Source organism: Penaeus japonicus, unplaced genomic scaffold (genome assembly GCF_977035675.1).
Source record: "Penaeus japonicus unplaced genomic scaffold, GWHDUDI00000001_assembly GWHDUDI00000005, whole genome shotgun sequence".
In the NCBI taxonomy this organism is placed as follows: Eukaryota; Metazoa; Arthropoda; class Malacostraca; order Decapoda; family Penaeidae; genus Penaeus; species Penaeus japonicus.
The window spans coordinates 3,514,544-3,529,543 of NW_028234407.1; the positions used below are offsets into that span (position 1 = coordinate 3,514,544).

At 41.2% G+C, this 15,000-nt stretch overlaps 4 protein-coding genes across 5 annotated transcripts in view; 3 read left to right on the forward strand and 1 right to left on the reverse strand.

The window, feature by feature from the left end:
- LOC147471760 (uncharacterized) overlaps positions 1 to 15,000 on the reverse strand; it is a 60,345-nt gene that overhangs the window by 29,527 nt on the left and 15,818 nt on the right. The window lies entirely within an intron of this gene.
- On the forward strand, positions 1,727 to 4,700 carry LOC122264079 (uncharacterized). The gene is made up of 2 exons (XM_086536815.1): positions 1,727 to 2,791; positions 2,899 to 4,700. The coding sequence occupies exons 1-2, from the start codon at positions 2,575 to 2,577 to the stop codon at positions 3,711 to 3,713; spliced, it is 1,032 nt and encodes a 343-aa protein (XP_086392941.1). The 5' UTR covers positions 1,727 to 2,574; the 3' UTR covers positions 3,714 to 4,700.
- Positions 3,767 to 7,043, forward strand: LOC147471761 (uncharacterized). The gene is made up of 6 exons (XM_086536784.1): positions 3,767 to 3,922; positions 4,084 to 4,336; positions 4,485 to 4,877; positions 4,978 to 5,933; positions 6,129 to 6,701; positions 6,981 to 7,043. Exons 1-6 carry the CDS (start codon positions 3,767 to 3,769, stop codon positions 7,041 to 7,043), a joined length of 2,394 nt encoding a protein of 797 aa, XP_086392910.1.
- Positions 13,411 to 14,733, forward strand: LOC147471762 (uncharacterized). Its single transcript, XM_086536814.1, has one exon. It carries the CDS (start codon positions 13,411 to 13,413, stop codon positions 14,731 to 14,733), a length of 1,323 nt encoding a protein of 440 aa, XP_086392940.1.

Here is a 15,000-nt window from a genome sequence, read left to right on the forward strand (position 1 = left end):
GAAGATTTTGCAAACGAAATATGGCCGGAATTCACATTTAAACCCCGCGATTTCCCTGATCTACTTCATGCCCTCCCCTACTATCGGGACCCAGATTGGGGGGTCCAGGGGTGGAATCGCGTATTATTTCCACTTCGTAGGAATAGTAGAGGTTGAGAGGAATCCTTCGATACCACTTATGGCGTATTTAGTAACGCGGCGTTACTCGGGAAATTTACCATATACATATACGTGTATATACATATACATACATACACACACACACACACATATATATATATATATATATATATATATATATATACACAAATAAATAAATATACATAAATATATACATATATACATATTTGTACATATATACATATTTGTACATATATACATATAGATACATATATATGTATAAGTAGTACATATATGGACTTACATCCTCAACCCCCTCCCCCCCTCCCTCATAAACGTACATAACAACAACTCCCCCCCCCCCCCCTGGACAGATTTCCTCAACCAGCCCCCACCCCCCACCCCCTCCCCTCATGAACGTACATAACAACCACGCCCCCCCCCCCACCCCCCCCCCACCCCTCCTATAGCATACGTGTTATAACAGGTAACAGGTGAATGACCTTTGAGAGAGTGGGATATTTGGTCAAATATACGAGGACAGATCTCCTCACCTCATGAACGTGCATAACACCCCTTCACCTCCGTCTCTGACCGTCTCCCCATCCCCCTCCCCCCCCCCTCCCTCCAGCCTTAACACCGGGACAGATATCCTCAACCCTCCTCCCCCCTCCATGGGTACCCTACAGAGGTCAAAACAATCACGCCCCCTCACCCTTCACCTCCGTCTCTGACCGTCTCCCCATCCCCCTCCCCCCCCCCTCCCTCCAGCCTTAACACCGGGACAGATATCCTCAACCCTCCTCCCCCCTCCATGGGTACCCTACAGAGGTCAAAACAATCACGCCCCCTCACCCCTTCACCACCGTCTCTGACCCCTCCCTCTGGACACAAGCGGTAATGACTTAATTACCATAGAAAGCGCGAGACTTAGTTATTAACCTAGTTAATGATGTTATTAATTAAGGTAAGGTTCACAACAGCTAATTATCTGCTCACCTGAGACGCCAGGAGTTAATTACCTTACAAAGTGTGAGGGTTAGGAAAAAACACATATTTTCATTATATTTTTATTAAATTTTCCTTTAAATTTGGTTGATCCTGATTCATAATCTTACTCATCACTAGTAAGATCTATTTATGCATATATCAGATGATGTCTCTTCTCTGTTTACTATTGATATCGGAAACTCCGAGAGTAATTAAGGACGGCATAGAACAGACAATCACCCGACACTCGACGAGCAGGTAATTATCTGCCGATCTGAGACATATCCCTCACCTTGCCTGTCATATCAGCAACGAAAAGGAAACTTATTCGCGAAATTACCTGACGAACAGGTAATTATCCCTCACCTTGCCTATCATATCAGCAACGAAAAGGAAACTTATTCGCGAAATTACATCTCGTACAATATAAAAAGACCTCAACTCTCCTGTTCATTCACCAGTATCACCCGAACTGTGAACGTGTTCACTATGGCCAAAACCGCTAAATATTGTCCTTACTGCCAGAAAAAGTTAACGGAAAATCACCTCTGTCTGCTTTGCACAGGCTGCAGCCAACACATCCCCTCTGCGAGACTGAGCCACCATCGTCGTCACTGCATTAACCCATTGCAGACGGAGATAAATTTGCTTGCCCAGCCTCCAGGATAGGTTTTATTTTAGAGAGAGACCGCTTGAAGCAATATAATTTGAAGCATCCCAATCTCTTTCAGTCATTCATTGTAAAACTAGAGCGGTTTTTGTGTTTTATTTTTTTGTGTGTTTTATTGAGTTTAGAGACTTATATGTGCCGTATGACAGGCTCTATCAGTGCTGCAGTTGACTAAAATTGTAGTATGTTATCCATATTAGCTCATTATTTTCTTTATACTCAATGTGATAGAAGTATTGCTGTTTTATGGGAGGACAAAATGCAACTTTATTTTTTTCGTATTTTTGTGCTGTCATGAACGAATACGAAACATATAACCCCCTACAATAAAGATAACAAGAAGAGGTAGGGAAGAGGAATGAAACCTGTGCTTGTGACTGTGAGTGCCACAGTGAAAGACATCCATATTGGCACAGGAGCACATTTTAGACACTGGGTATGGATTGAGTCACCTTCCTCTTCTCGTTCTGCCTGCACATCCTTCATCGGCGGTACTTTAGAGCAAGGGTTCATCAACTTAGTGTGTGCCATCGCTCTATAGAGACAGTGCATGCTAGAGACCGTGGATGGGTGCCATTCAAGGCTCTCTCACCTGCTGGTGCTAGAAAAAAGTGGTGCCATCTAGGTTTTGGACGTTAAGCTTGCACGATATTACGGTAATTATAGTAATTAGGACTGCAGTAGCCATCATCACTCATTCCTTTTTCATAGCACAATAAAATAGCACAGTGATCCAAAATCCCCGAACGTCGTGTACGTCATGACGCCCGTCGTCAGGCCAAAGCTCCTACGTCATGTATGTCATGACACCCGTACGCAATGGGTTAAAGGTAAGAATTACAACCATATCCGCAGAATTACAACCATATCCACAGAATTATCAGAAAACACCTGTCTGTTATTTATTCTATTTTACAGATGCAAAAAAATTTATGATTGTCTCTTTAACAGGTGGCACAGGGAAGGCGTCCAAAGGTGTTAAGATCCTTCCACAACAATCATCCTTGCAAGGTGGGTAACTTACACTAGAATTTATGCAGTATCCAGTGTCATATGAAATGCCCAAAGTGTAAGTAATATCGCATCGGTTTCATTACACTGTATATTATCCATTACAGGAGATAACAGCGCTGGCCCCTCTCGCTCGACTCCTGCCTCACCGCAACCCGGGCCCTCCCACCGTCTTTCTCCATTCCCGCAACCCGGCAAACATTTGGAAAACAGTGATGTTGAAAGTAGTAGTGATGAAGAAATGCAACCCTCGCACCCGCACCAAGAAATTACTAGCTCTCGAGCAAATAAAAAAACAGGTGATAGTGATATTGAAATTAATAGTGAGGATGAAAATGGTGATGACGACTTGGAGACCCCTCACATTGCTTTTAGAACGGAACTGTTTCAGGGAGCAGCAGTAAGATTGGGTTTCACCATTCCCGACCAAGATCAAACGTCCCCTCATGGATATTTGCGTAGAAATGAAAATTATTTCATTGATATTCTTCAGACATATCGTCTTTCTCTCGATCATCCGCCTCCCGGTGTAAAGGCATACACAAGTTTTACCATTACTCTGTCTAAGACCGATCTTACCACGGGTGGTGTTAGAGAAATAGTGAAAAACATAACCCTGTGTAGTTACCTCATCACCAGCGACGCCGACTGCAGGAAAACAGTGCGAGGGTGGGCCGAGGAAGCGGAAGCCAAATTGGAAGAATGGCTCACAGAAGAAGGGAGCGGTTTAGACCTGGACGCGATTAACAGCCATGAAATTACAGCAGGTCAGATTCGTGTTCCTCAAGCTATTGGAAATTATATCGCATATCCTAAAGAAGCACGAGGAGGAAAATTCATTTTCAACCCCAGAGGAAATGTTGATTGCGTCATACGCTCTCTAGCAGCTGGAAAACTGCTGGCCACCGGGAAAAAAAAATAAAAACCTCGCTAGAGATGTCAACTCACCGGCTAAATGCTCGAAAATAATCCGATATGACATTCAAAAACTCCCCACCGCATGGGAAAATCTACGAGAACTGGAGAAAGACAACAATCTTTCACTGCATGTTTATACTCTCCAGAAATCACCCTTCGCACAGGAAAACAACAAATATTACATATCACAGGTTAGAAAAGGAATCGAAAACGGTCAGAAACGAGACCGACTTCATCTTCATCTTCTCCTGCTGCAAAATGAGCATGCCTGTCTCATTACAGACTTTAATAAGTTTGTAAATGCATTTACAACACGAGGCCGGAACGACCGCGGTTGTTTTTGTCGAACATGTTTTTCTTCATTCCCGCACCAGGCAGCGGCAGAAATTCATATGTCAGGATGTGATGAGGCGGTTAAGATAACATACCCACCTCAAGGCAGCAAGCTCTCATTCAAAAACTTTGGGAAAGCTTATAGTCCCTCACATATTTGTGTATATGATTTTGAAGCTTACATGTTCAAAAACAATTCCGGTGGAAGAGACATAGTGCACCACAAGGCATTTGCTTATGGTTATATCATTATCGACAGAAGAGGTGATATTGTGGATAGTGGCATATATCAAGGTATCGATGCTGCTACTCACTTTGTGGATAACCTATCAGCCAAATGGGCGGATATTTCAAAAAAACATGCCAAACTTTGCTCTCCACATGTGTGATGAAGATGAAGATGCATTTCAAAAATCAAAAAAATGCGAGTTGTGTCACCAAGATTTTCCCTCGCCACAGCAAAAGCATCGACATCACGACCATACTAAGCCCTATTTTAATTACATGGGGGCATATTGTGCTCGCTGCAACCTCCAGATGAGGAATCACCGGACAACCATGCCTTGTATAGCACACAACCATTCGTATGACCTTGGTCTGGTTCTAAAGGAAATGGAACGCGACATTAACATAAAAATTCTCGTTAAACAAGGACTTCGTTATCATACAGGGGAACTGAACAACTTAAAATTCCTGGATAGCCTAGCCTTTATGAACGCAGGTTTAAGTTCGCTCGCCAAGACCCATATAGAAAGCAACAGACCATTACAATACTCAAAACATCTGATACGCCACCTACCGGACAAAGCTCATCCATTGCTCCTAACAGGGAAAGGTATTTTCCCATATGAGTATTTGGATGATCTGAACAAGCTGAAAGATACATCCCTCCCCGAAATAGAAAAAAAATTATAGTTCTCTCACAGGTGAAACAGCTACCGAGGAAGAATACGCTCACGCACTCAAAGTATGGGAAGCTGCAGAGTGTCGAACACTAGGGGATTACCTAACTTGTTATTTAAGAACAGATGTGGGTCTACTAGCCGACGTGTTTATCGGGTGGAGATCTATGCTTGCTGAAAAGTACGAGCTAGATGTGGTTAACTACGTTAACCTCCCCGGATATGCTTATGATGCATTCTTGAAAATGACAAATGCAGAATTAGAACTTATATCCGACCCTGAATTAGCACGTAAGATACAACAATCAGTAAGAGGAGGTCTTACATCGTGTGTGCGTCCTCTTACAGTGGCTAATAACCCGCTTGTGAACCCCAGCTTTAATGCAGAAAAGGACGTCAGTACATTCCTCCTGTATTTGGACTTTAATAGTCTATATGCTACGGTAATGTCCGAGAAATTACCATATGGTAATATTCGGAAATTATCGCACAGTGAAAAGATCAAGTTCACATCAGCGGGTTTAACCAACCATGATGAAAGCGGTAGTGTTGGTCACTGGTTAGCAGCCGATCTGAAGGTATCCCCGGAAGTGGCAAGAAAAACTGACGAGCTGCCCCTCCTAATTCACCACATGGAGATAAGAAAACAAGACCTGTCTCCTTACAACAAACATCTCCTAGCCTCGCAAAACAGACGCCTCCAAGGTAAAAACCAAAAGTTGGTAGCCTCTCATCTTCCTCAGAAAAATTACCTCATTACCCTGAAGCATCTACAGCTGTTGATTGAGTTAGGGATTGAGGTAGAGCAAGTGCATGAAGTATATGAATACTCCCAACGTGAATATTTATCGCCCTTCATTCACGAAAACATCAAGGCTCGACGGGAAGCAACTGATAAAGCCCAACAGTTGTGTTTTAAGACGCTCTCCAATAGTGTCTTTGGCAGGTGTTTGATGAACCCTCTCAAGAGGTTAGAAAAAGCTAGCATGGTATGCAAACCAGCGACATTTATGAAGAAGTTACGAAGTCCTCTTTTCAAAAGACTCATCCCCCTGGCCCCGAATCGGCTAATAACAATCTCAAGACTACATTCCGTTGCGATGAATTACCCGCAATATGTTGGCTTTACGATTTTGGAACTGGCTAAATTTAAGTTATATCACTTTTATTATAAAGTGTTAAAGGCCCACTATGGAGATAAGGTAAAGCTTTGCTATACTGACACTGATAGCTATATCCTCTCCGTGAACACTGATGATATATATCAAGATTTTTCAAGGTCTCCTTTAAAAGAGTGGATAGATACTTCTAACTTTAGCCAGAATCATCCGCTATACAGCCAATCCTCAAAGGGTCAGCTCGGATTATTGAAGTCTGAGACGGGGGAAATTCCTATCAAAGAAGTTATATGTCTGAAACCAAAGACATATTCTTTGCTCCTGAACAATGACCAATCATCTTCAGGTACAAAGGGAATTTGTCGAGCTGAAAAGAGAAGGCTCAAGCACGATAATTTCCGGCGAATTATTCGTCAGAATGAGGTGCACCACTTCAACCATGTCAGCATCACCAATGTAGGCGGGCAAATGTCAACTACACAAACACGGAAACGTGGGTTGTCGCTGTACGATGATAAACGCTGGTATGTAAATGCCTATGAATCGCTAGCATACGGCCACCCCGATATCATACATCAGAAACCAGAGGAAAGTGAAGAGGAGGAAGAGGATGGGATATTGGGGGATTATGTACCTGATGTAGACCCCGAGGAGGAGGAGGAGGAGGAGGAGAAGGAGGAGGAGAAGGAGGAGGAGGAGGAGGAGGAGGAGGAGGAGAAGGAGGAGGAGGAGAAGAAGAAGAAGAAGAAGAGGGTGAGAAGGTCTAATCAGCTGTGGAGAAAACGAGCATATCTCGTACATAGTCATTTCCCGTCCTCTGAGAATGCCACCGCAACCACCAAAGAGGGGATAATAAACAAAAAACAACAACAACACGGTTCCAGAATAAAAAAACAAACAACCACCTCGCAAACGCAGGAAGACACATGCGGGAAATCCCTTTATTCTGGAGGAAGCAAGCGACAGCGACAGCGATGTTGAAATTCATGTAAAAAATGTATATTTGATTGTATATTTTATATGTAAATTGTAATATATATTTTATATGTAAATAATGTATTATTTTCTAATATTGCATAACCAATAAAAGAGGAACATCCTGAAAGATATACTTCACTTTCATTTCCACCTTTCGCCATGTCACACCTAACTGCTCCATACCCTTGCTTTGGAGGTGATTTACTGAACCTCTTTGCTCACCCGGCAAGAATAATAATTGCAGGTGTTACCAATTCCGGAAAGACATACCTCACTTCCAAAATAGTTGTACATTATCATGAACAATTTGATAATATAATTATATGTGGAAGTGAATCACATCCTCTAGAAAAAGAACCCGCACTTGCAGGCAAGCTTGTTGTTAGTAAAGACATTATAGATCCCATCGAACACAAGACGAATCCGAGTGACCGCATTTTATATATACTGGACGATTGTTTTATAGAAGCGGCCAGCAATGACATAGTGAGCAATGCATTTACAAAGGGACGTCACGAAAACATATCGGTTATACTCCTTGTTCAAAATGTATTTATGAATGGAAAACATAGTCGCAACATATCACTAAACACATCTCATTTCATCTTGTTAAAACAGAGAGACATGGGACAGATCGAATGTTTAGGTAGACAGATATATGGCAAGAGCGAAGCCAAGCGGTTTTTAGAGTTGTATAAAAGGGTTGTCTTTGCAAAGCCACGAAACTATTTACTCATAGATCTTGGGTGTGATACTCCTGAAAAACTTCAGTTTCGCAGTAACATCCTTTGTGAATACTTTCCATATCAGATTGTTTACCAATGGTGATCAACAACAACACAATGCAAGTTCTAAAGGACTTGTATGAGGATTACAAAAAACCCTATGGATTGGGAAGTATACAGTCACTTTTAGATGCTGGTAGAACGGCTCTGGGAAAGAACATTACACGATCAGATGTGGAAAAAGTTTTAGCATCACAACGAACATATACCCTTCACAAACATACTCGTAAAAAAATCTCGCGTCGTCAAACCATGGCCACAAGACCTCGCAAAATCTTAACATGCGATCTGGCAGACATGCGAAACCTAGCGAGACAAAACAATAAAACATCCTATTTGCTGGTATGTGTAGACGTATTTAGCCGTTACATGCAAGTACGACCGTTAAAAAATAAAAGCAAGACAGAGGTAGCACAGGCTCTGCAATCGGTGTTGGATACCGAAGATGCTAAAGGTTTATCTCATCTATTCACCGATGCCGGCAGGGAATTTGTGAATAATACAGTAGACACATTACTGCGCAAACGAAATATGCAGTGGTACACAACTCACTCGAAAGAAATAAAGGCAAGCATTGCAGAGAGACACGTTAGAACCTTAAAGGAGCGCATCTATAAATATCTGACCTTAAAAAATACACTGAAGTACATTGATGTTCTATCGGATATTGTATCAGCATATAACGCTCGCGCTCATGCGGGTTTGAAAGGTGCTACCCCCTTGCAGGTGCACAGACATTATACACGAGCGCAGTGGCAGCGCCTGTTTCGTCAGATGTATGCTCCTTCCTTAGATGGGACTATAAAAAAAAGAAGATCCACCCTTATCAATCAGAATCTAAAGACAGGGGATACTGTACGCATCGCTGCGCGTTCCCGCAGTGACACGTTTCGCAAGGGTTACGAAATACAAAACACTGAGGAGATTTTCAAAATCAAACGGATTGATCGACGTCAAAACGTAGTCGGCTATTATCTCGAAGATCAGAACGGTGAAGAAATACAAGGTTTATTTTACCGCGAGGAACTTGTTCCTGCGGTTATACCAACTTTTTATCCGTACAAGATCATATCCTCGCGCTGGAACAAATCTAAGAAGAAGAAAGAATATCTTGTTCACTGGATAGGGTATCCAGACAAGTTCAATTCATATATAACAGCTGATGACATGCAACCATAGACCATGACAAAACAATCCCTTACACAGCGCTATGTAGATGTGTTGACGCTAATTTGTTCGCTAAAGCCAAAACATCGCTCTGATTTTATATTACAACTAGATAAAGAGAAAATCAACTGTATTGCTGAAGTGTTTTCAAATTTTTTGAAGAAAAATTTAACAACAGATAGAAACATCATCAAGAAATTAAAGCGATACCGAGAGGCAATTAAATCGGTAACGCTAAAAAAAACTTCTCTCAAAAAAAAGAAAATCCTTTCATCTCGCGTTGGAGGTAATATTCTCTCCGTTCTGCTCCCTCTTGCTGTAAACGCGTTCGCCTCTCTCATCTAATTAGAGAAAATGAAAGAGTAGTGTCTCGTTCCAAAATTCACGGTCGACCGCCATTTAATACCGAGATCACACGCCCACAACAGCGATGATGATGATGGGGGGAAGACAGTAGAACCCCCGTCAATAAGGAATACATCGATCAAAAAGACAGGAAGGCCCGCGGGCGGCGGCGGTGGATGCCGCGTTGGCGGGCGCAGCGCTTGCGCGGGCGGTGAGGAACGAGGAAAATGCCCTAGGAATACCCGCGTTTGTGTAAGAAAAGGAATTTCGCGTTCTTATGCGAGTTCCTTGAGGAAAAAGAAAGCGCAACGCGATATAATTAATGAGACGATGACAATACCTCTTCCCTCTGTGGTTTTACAAAAACTTAGGAAAACGCCTTTAAATAGCGATCACAGTTTATCTGTAAATCCCTCGCTTGAGCACTTGATTGGTATTTTTTTTTAAACTTCGCAGCAGGATTATGCAAAATCTGTTCTAGAACATTATCGACAGCAGTCTTTAATAAGATGGGATAATCTAGGACAGATACAGTCGCCTTTCTCTGGGCTGAATATACTTGATGCAATCAAGTACATGACGTCATCACCGTCGTCCTCGTTTTCACCTAAAGAAAAAGGATTATTAAAGGTGTTACATAATTTTGCTCCAATACCTCTCGAATACGTGCGCAACCCTGCGGCAAAACGGTTTCTCTCGGAAGGTATGCGCAAAGCAGGTGCGAGATCGAAAGACCTAAATTACGTGAAAAGAAAAGCCATACCCACCTTTATGCCTACAAATGAAAAGATCCGTTGGAACCCTTATTAATACTCATATAGACTATATAAATCCGGCGATTCTTTCGATCTATTAGACCATTTTTGACGGTTAGAAGCATTGGAAAGCACAAATATGAGTGAAAACGACGAATTCTACAGTGTGAGGTCTTCGGAATGCAGTAATACCAGCCTCTCAAGCGAGGACGTATCATCTCAAGTGCTTACTGGAGAACTTCGAAGAGAGATAGTAAAATTTTATCGCGCTCAGTTTAAACATGATATTATTGTGTCCCTATGGGAAACATATAGAACTTTGCTTGGCAACCAGTCAGAGCAAATTTATCAGCAGGAAGCTGATGAAGCACTTGAGGACTTAACACTTGTTTCCCAAGAAGAAGTAATACGTGCAATTGAAAAATATCGAAAACATGCTTGTATTTACAACCAACAATCGATCGGTTTTGAAATGGGATATCGATTAACTACAAAGCTGCGGAGGTAATTATCTTGAATATGATGTATCGGCAGGCAGCAGATAATTTACGCGCACTTGAGGTACGTCGGGTATGTGGGCGGAGACAGATAATTGACATGACCCAACTCGGGTATAAAGAGAGGCGGAGGGAACAAATGAAGACATTAGGTAATCCACCTCAGCCTCGAATATACAGCAACGATGGCGCAAGAAACATCTACGGACGCGAACTCAAGTGTTAGACGTCAGCTACAATTCGCTAAAATGGAGGGAGAAGAGGAAAGAAAGTTATCACCGTCGTCTCCCGAAAACTCGCGGCTAAATCATCTGTATCCTCTTGTTTTAAAAGAGGGTAACATTCTCGATTCTAAGTTGAATAGAGATACAGCTGTTTGTGTCATCGCCAACGCCTGTGGAAAGACTGCTTATGCAACCTCCGGTGTATTGGAGAGAGAATATGCACATGCAGATTTTTATAGAACGAGAAGGCGTTTGTACAACACCGCCAGAGCAATTACACCTGACCGAACAGCGACCGGAATAATTAGTGTGAAACAGGGTGAGCGAGGACCTGCTGTAATTTACCTTGTGGCTCATTTTGGCTTGGGCAAAGCTCTACAATATAACGATATTGCCATAAGACAGTTAAAGACAAGCAAGGACAAACATTATGTTGCCGGACTGGCCGGTGATACGCTTGATGATCGCTTGAAAAATATGAGTGTGTGTCTCAATGTTTTGTTTAACAGGCTTGAAGAGCTGAATATTCGAGAGATTATATTCCCTGTTGAAAATGAAGGTGGCAGCTGGTGTCAAGAATATGTTTCTCTCATACAAAGCTTTGCCGTGCGGTGTATGTCTTTGAAAATACGTACAATCTTAATGAATCAAAAGCCTCCGCTGAGACCTGACGGTGAAAATGGGCAGCGAAAGCAGTGCGATAATTATGGAATTAGTAGTGGACGATGGTCGCCTGGAAATGAGGAGGGCGTGAACCGAGTGTGCTACAGCGGAGATAATGAACTTTGGTCACCTGAAAATGAAAGAGCGATGAAGCGAATAAGAATGTCGGAAGATAATGAATGACATATATCCCATTGTGTATTAGTATGATATATTCTGTGTATTTTTATCAATAAAACTAATTTTTGTAATCCCTTTATTTTATTATCATCTTTAACTTCCTTATAAAAATGTCGAATTAGCAGTGAAGCTCTCAGTCTGTTTCCTGTCTTCACCATGGAAACTGATAATCAATACATATACATTACAAGCAATGCTTCTAAGGAGGTCTTTCCCCAAAATACCTCCCATGCTTTCGAAAATATTATTCCACCATTAATGTTGGATTCTTCCTTGGATTATGAGGTGGCTTTAGTAAATTTTTTGTACCCTAAAAATTATTATAGCATTTTAGCAGACGATGATAATTTTGCTATACAGTTTCTCAACATACCTGCTAAAGGTTCGCACGCGCTTCAAAGCGGTGTATTTGAAAACGTCGTTAACGTGTGTAATCAAAATCTAAATACACTCCAGCATAATATATTCAAATATGTTCCCAAATTTAATATGCTAGGGAGAACGAAGAGTGCACATTTAATGATAGATCTGATAAACGATGATATTATAAATCAATTTGAGGTGGTGCTCGGAAGGGATGCAGTTAAAAAACATATTCCTAAGGGAAAGTTGTTTACATATGATTGGGATTCAGACCGAATTCGTGTTGAAACAATATTTAGCGATTCAGGAGCGAGCTCAGATGAACGATGTTATCATGAGATTGGCATTCGTTTCTCTCGTCGCATGGCTCATATACTAGGGTTTGACGAAAGGAAAACCTATACTTTTTATGTTTCTAATGCAGGAAGGACTGCTCAAGAAGAATGGTTGCTTATGCAAAATAATGTAAGCATGAGACCACCGAGAAATGATGGAGGGGTTGATTATATCTATATATTTTCAGATATTGTAGCACCCTGTCGATTTGCTGAACAACAGGTTAATATTTTGGATGCTTTTGCCTTGAAAGATTCGAGTACGAAGGGATCTACACCTACACTTTATAAACAGCTCTTAAAGAAGAATATAAATAGCATAGGTGTGCGCATTACCGATCAGAACGGTTATCCAGTGGTCTTTGAAGATAACCACACTCTTACGCTTATACTGCACATTAGACCTCGTTAAAATCTTATTGTATATATACACCGAGCATGCATATATTTGCTTATTTTGCAGCGAAACACCGTTCAGACCTGTTCGCTCCTTAACTAAAGACAAGACAATATATCTATATTTTAAGTTAACGTTCGCTAATTTCAATATCTACCATGTATGCTAGAACAGCATTCGTTCCTCCCTCGACGTCGGAGTTCATGGCAATGTTTGAACAACCGCAGACTCAGCTGAAGCCGTTGCGCGGGGGAGCTCAGGGCGATATTAGCATATATAAAACTTACGATCATTATCGAAGAGGAGCGGGATTATTGTCTTTTCTTGGTAACATAGGCAAAAGGTTAATTCCTTTTGTTTCTAAACTTGTTAAGCCTGCGATTCTCGATTTTGGTTCGGGTGTTATTGACGATATGAGGGAAGGAAAAAATAGCTTGAGATCTTCTATGAAAAAAAGAGGACTAGCAGCTGTTAAGCAGTTGGGCGCTAGAGCAATGAGAGGTGGCGGTCATAGAAAACGAAAGAACATCAAAAGACTTAAGATTCGCCCTAGTTGTTCGAGCTATAAAAAAGATGTATTTTCCCTTGCGTAGTCAGTTATAGCCTTGCCTTGCCGCTGTACGTAATAAACAGCTAGGGAAGTATCATCGCTGACAACCATGAATCAGTATAAAACACCGTTATCATCTTATGTTGCCGGGGTGAGCGATATGTTCCCTCGGTCAAATAGATTGCGTATGGTTGAATCGGGGATTGAGGAAAGGTCTGAAGTAGATGTACTACCATTTAATGCGGGAATAAATGGATCTATAACAGATAATTATGCAGAGTTTAGATGGCCATCTGGACAGAATTGTTATATAGACATGTCTAGGCTGGTTTTAGAGATTAAAGGCAGCCTGAGGAAAGAGGATGGCAATTTGTTAGGTAGTGACGATCACGCGGTGTTATGTAACTCTGCTATGCATTCGCTAATCAAATCTGTATCTGTGTATTTAAACGGTCAGCAGGTGGAACAAAACCCTTTGTATAATTTTTCATCCTATGCACGCTTAGAAACGAACATGTCTCCGTCACTGAAAGGAACATTGGGAAGAAACATGTACTATTATGACGCATCTGACATACCGAGAAACTATACAGACAGTTATTTTACAAACGCTAGCACAAAAGAGAAAAACGTAATGAACGATGTAAAGACTCGTGGATTTCATTTCATGGCACCGTTATTGTTGGATGTAGCAACAATGGATATGTATCTTTTGGATAATGTATCTATGAGAATACGGCTCGAATTTGCAACAGATAAATTTGTTATCAACACAACACCGAAAGCTTCAGAACTGAATCCGGTGGTGAAGATAGACACTTGTAAATTACATTTAACTACACTCAAGCCTAGAGATTCAGCGAGAGAGGCTCTTAACAAATCATTATATCATGGACCTCTCAGTTATATATTTAATAAAACGCTTTATAAAACATATGTAATGGCGAGTCATCAAACTCAACTTGCTATCGATATGCCGTGGGGGTCAACTATTCCCGAAAAGTTATCCCTCTTTATGGTTGATATGAAGTCCTACGCAGGCGATTACACAATGAATCCTCTACACTTTGGACATAATCATTTGAGTAAACTATCTGTTACAGTAAATAATATTTCTGTTTATAATATAAGCACGAGTTTTCCTACCTATTGTTCAGACTTGTACTATCATTCATTGAATGCATTAGGGTTAGAGAAACAACATTCACTTGATAGAGATGGTTTTGTTAATGGCAAGATGATTGCTGTTATGGATTTACAACCGGAGAAATTGCAGGATGCAATAGCCATTGAAAATTCTGGAAGCCTCAGAATCGGCGTTGAATTATCACAGTCGCATGATTCAAATATTGTTCTATTCTTGGTAGGAGATACACAAGGTGTGATTTATGTTGATAGCGACCGCAGGGTGGTTACAGACGTTCGGGCATAATGAACTGTTACGAGGTAAAGGATATTTGTTTACAATTTCTCAGGAATAACTATGTATTACGGGGATGCTTTTTGGCTGATCAACTACCTGTTAGAAAAAATCGTAAAACTTATAATGAATTTTTTGTAGTTAACATCCTTACTTCTCGGCACAAACCGTCAATAATGGGACATTACGTATTAATTGTTAATGGAAAGTATAATATTGCCTACTTTGATTCCTATGGAATACAGCCGCATATCTATTCTCCCTGGTTGCAGGCATTTA

What these genes read in the sequence shown, in the direction of transcription:
- LOC147471761 (XM_086536784.1), top strand. Translation starts at nt 3,767, where the DNA reads ATGACATTCAAAAACTCCCCACCGCATGGGAAAATCTACGAGAACTGG. An exon ending in TAGAAAAGGAATCGAAAACG is followed by an intron (nt 3,923 to 4,083) that starts GTCAGAAACGAG and finishes TTCCCGCACCAG; the next exon opens with GCAGCGGCAGAAATTCATAT. An exon ending in GGTTAGAAAAAGCTAGCATG is followed by an intron (nt 5,934 to 6,128) that starts GTATGCAAACCA and finishes AAAGTGTTAAAG; the next exon opens with GCCCACTATGGAGATAAGGT.
- LOC122264079 (XM_086536815.1), top strand. Translation starts at nt 2,575, where the DNA reads ATGTATGTCATGACACCCGTACGCAATGGGTTAAAGGTAAGAATTACA. An exon ending in ACAACAATCATCCTTGCAAG is followed by an intron (nt 2,792 to 2,898) that starts GTGGGTAACTTA and finishes TATCCATTACAG; the next exon opens with GAGATAACAGCGCTGGCCCC.
- LOC147471762 (XM_086536814.1), top strand. Translation starts at nt 13,411, where the DNA reads ATGAATCAGTATAAAACACCGTTATCATCTTATGTTGCCGGGGTGAGC.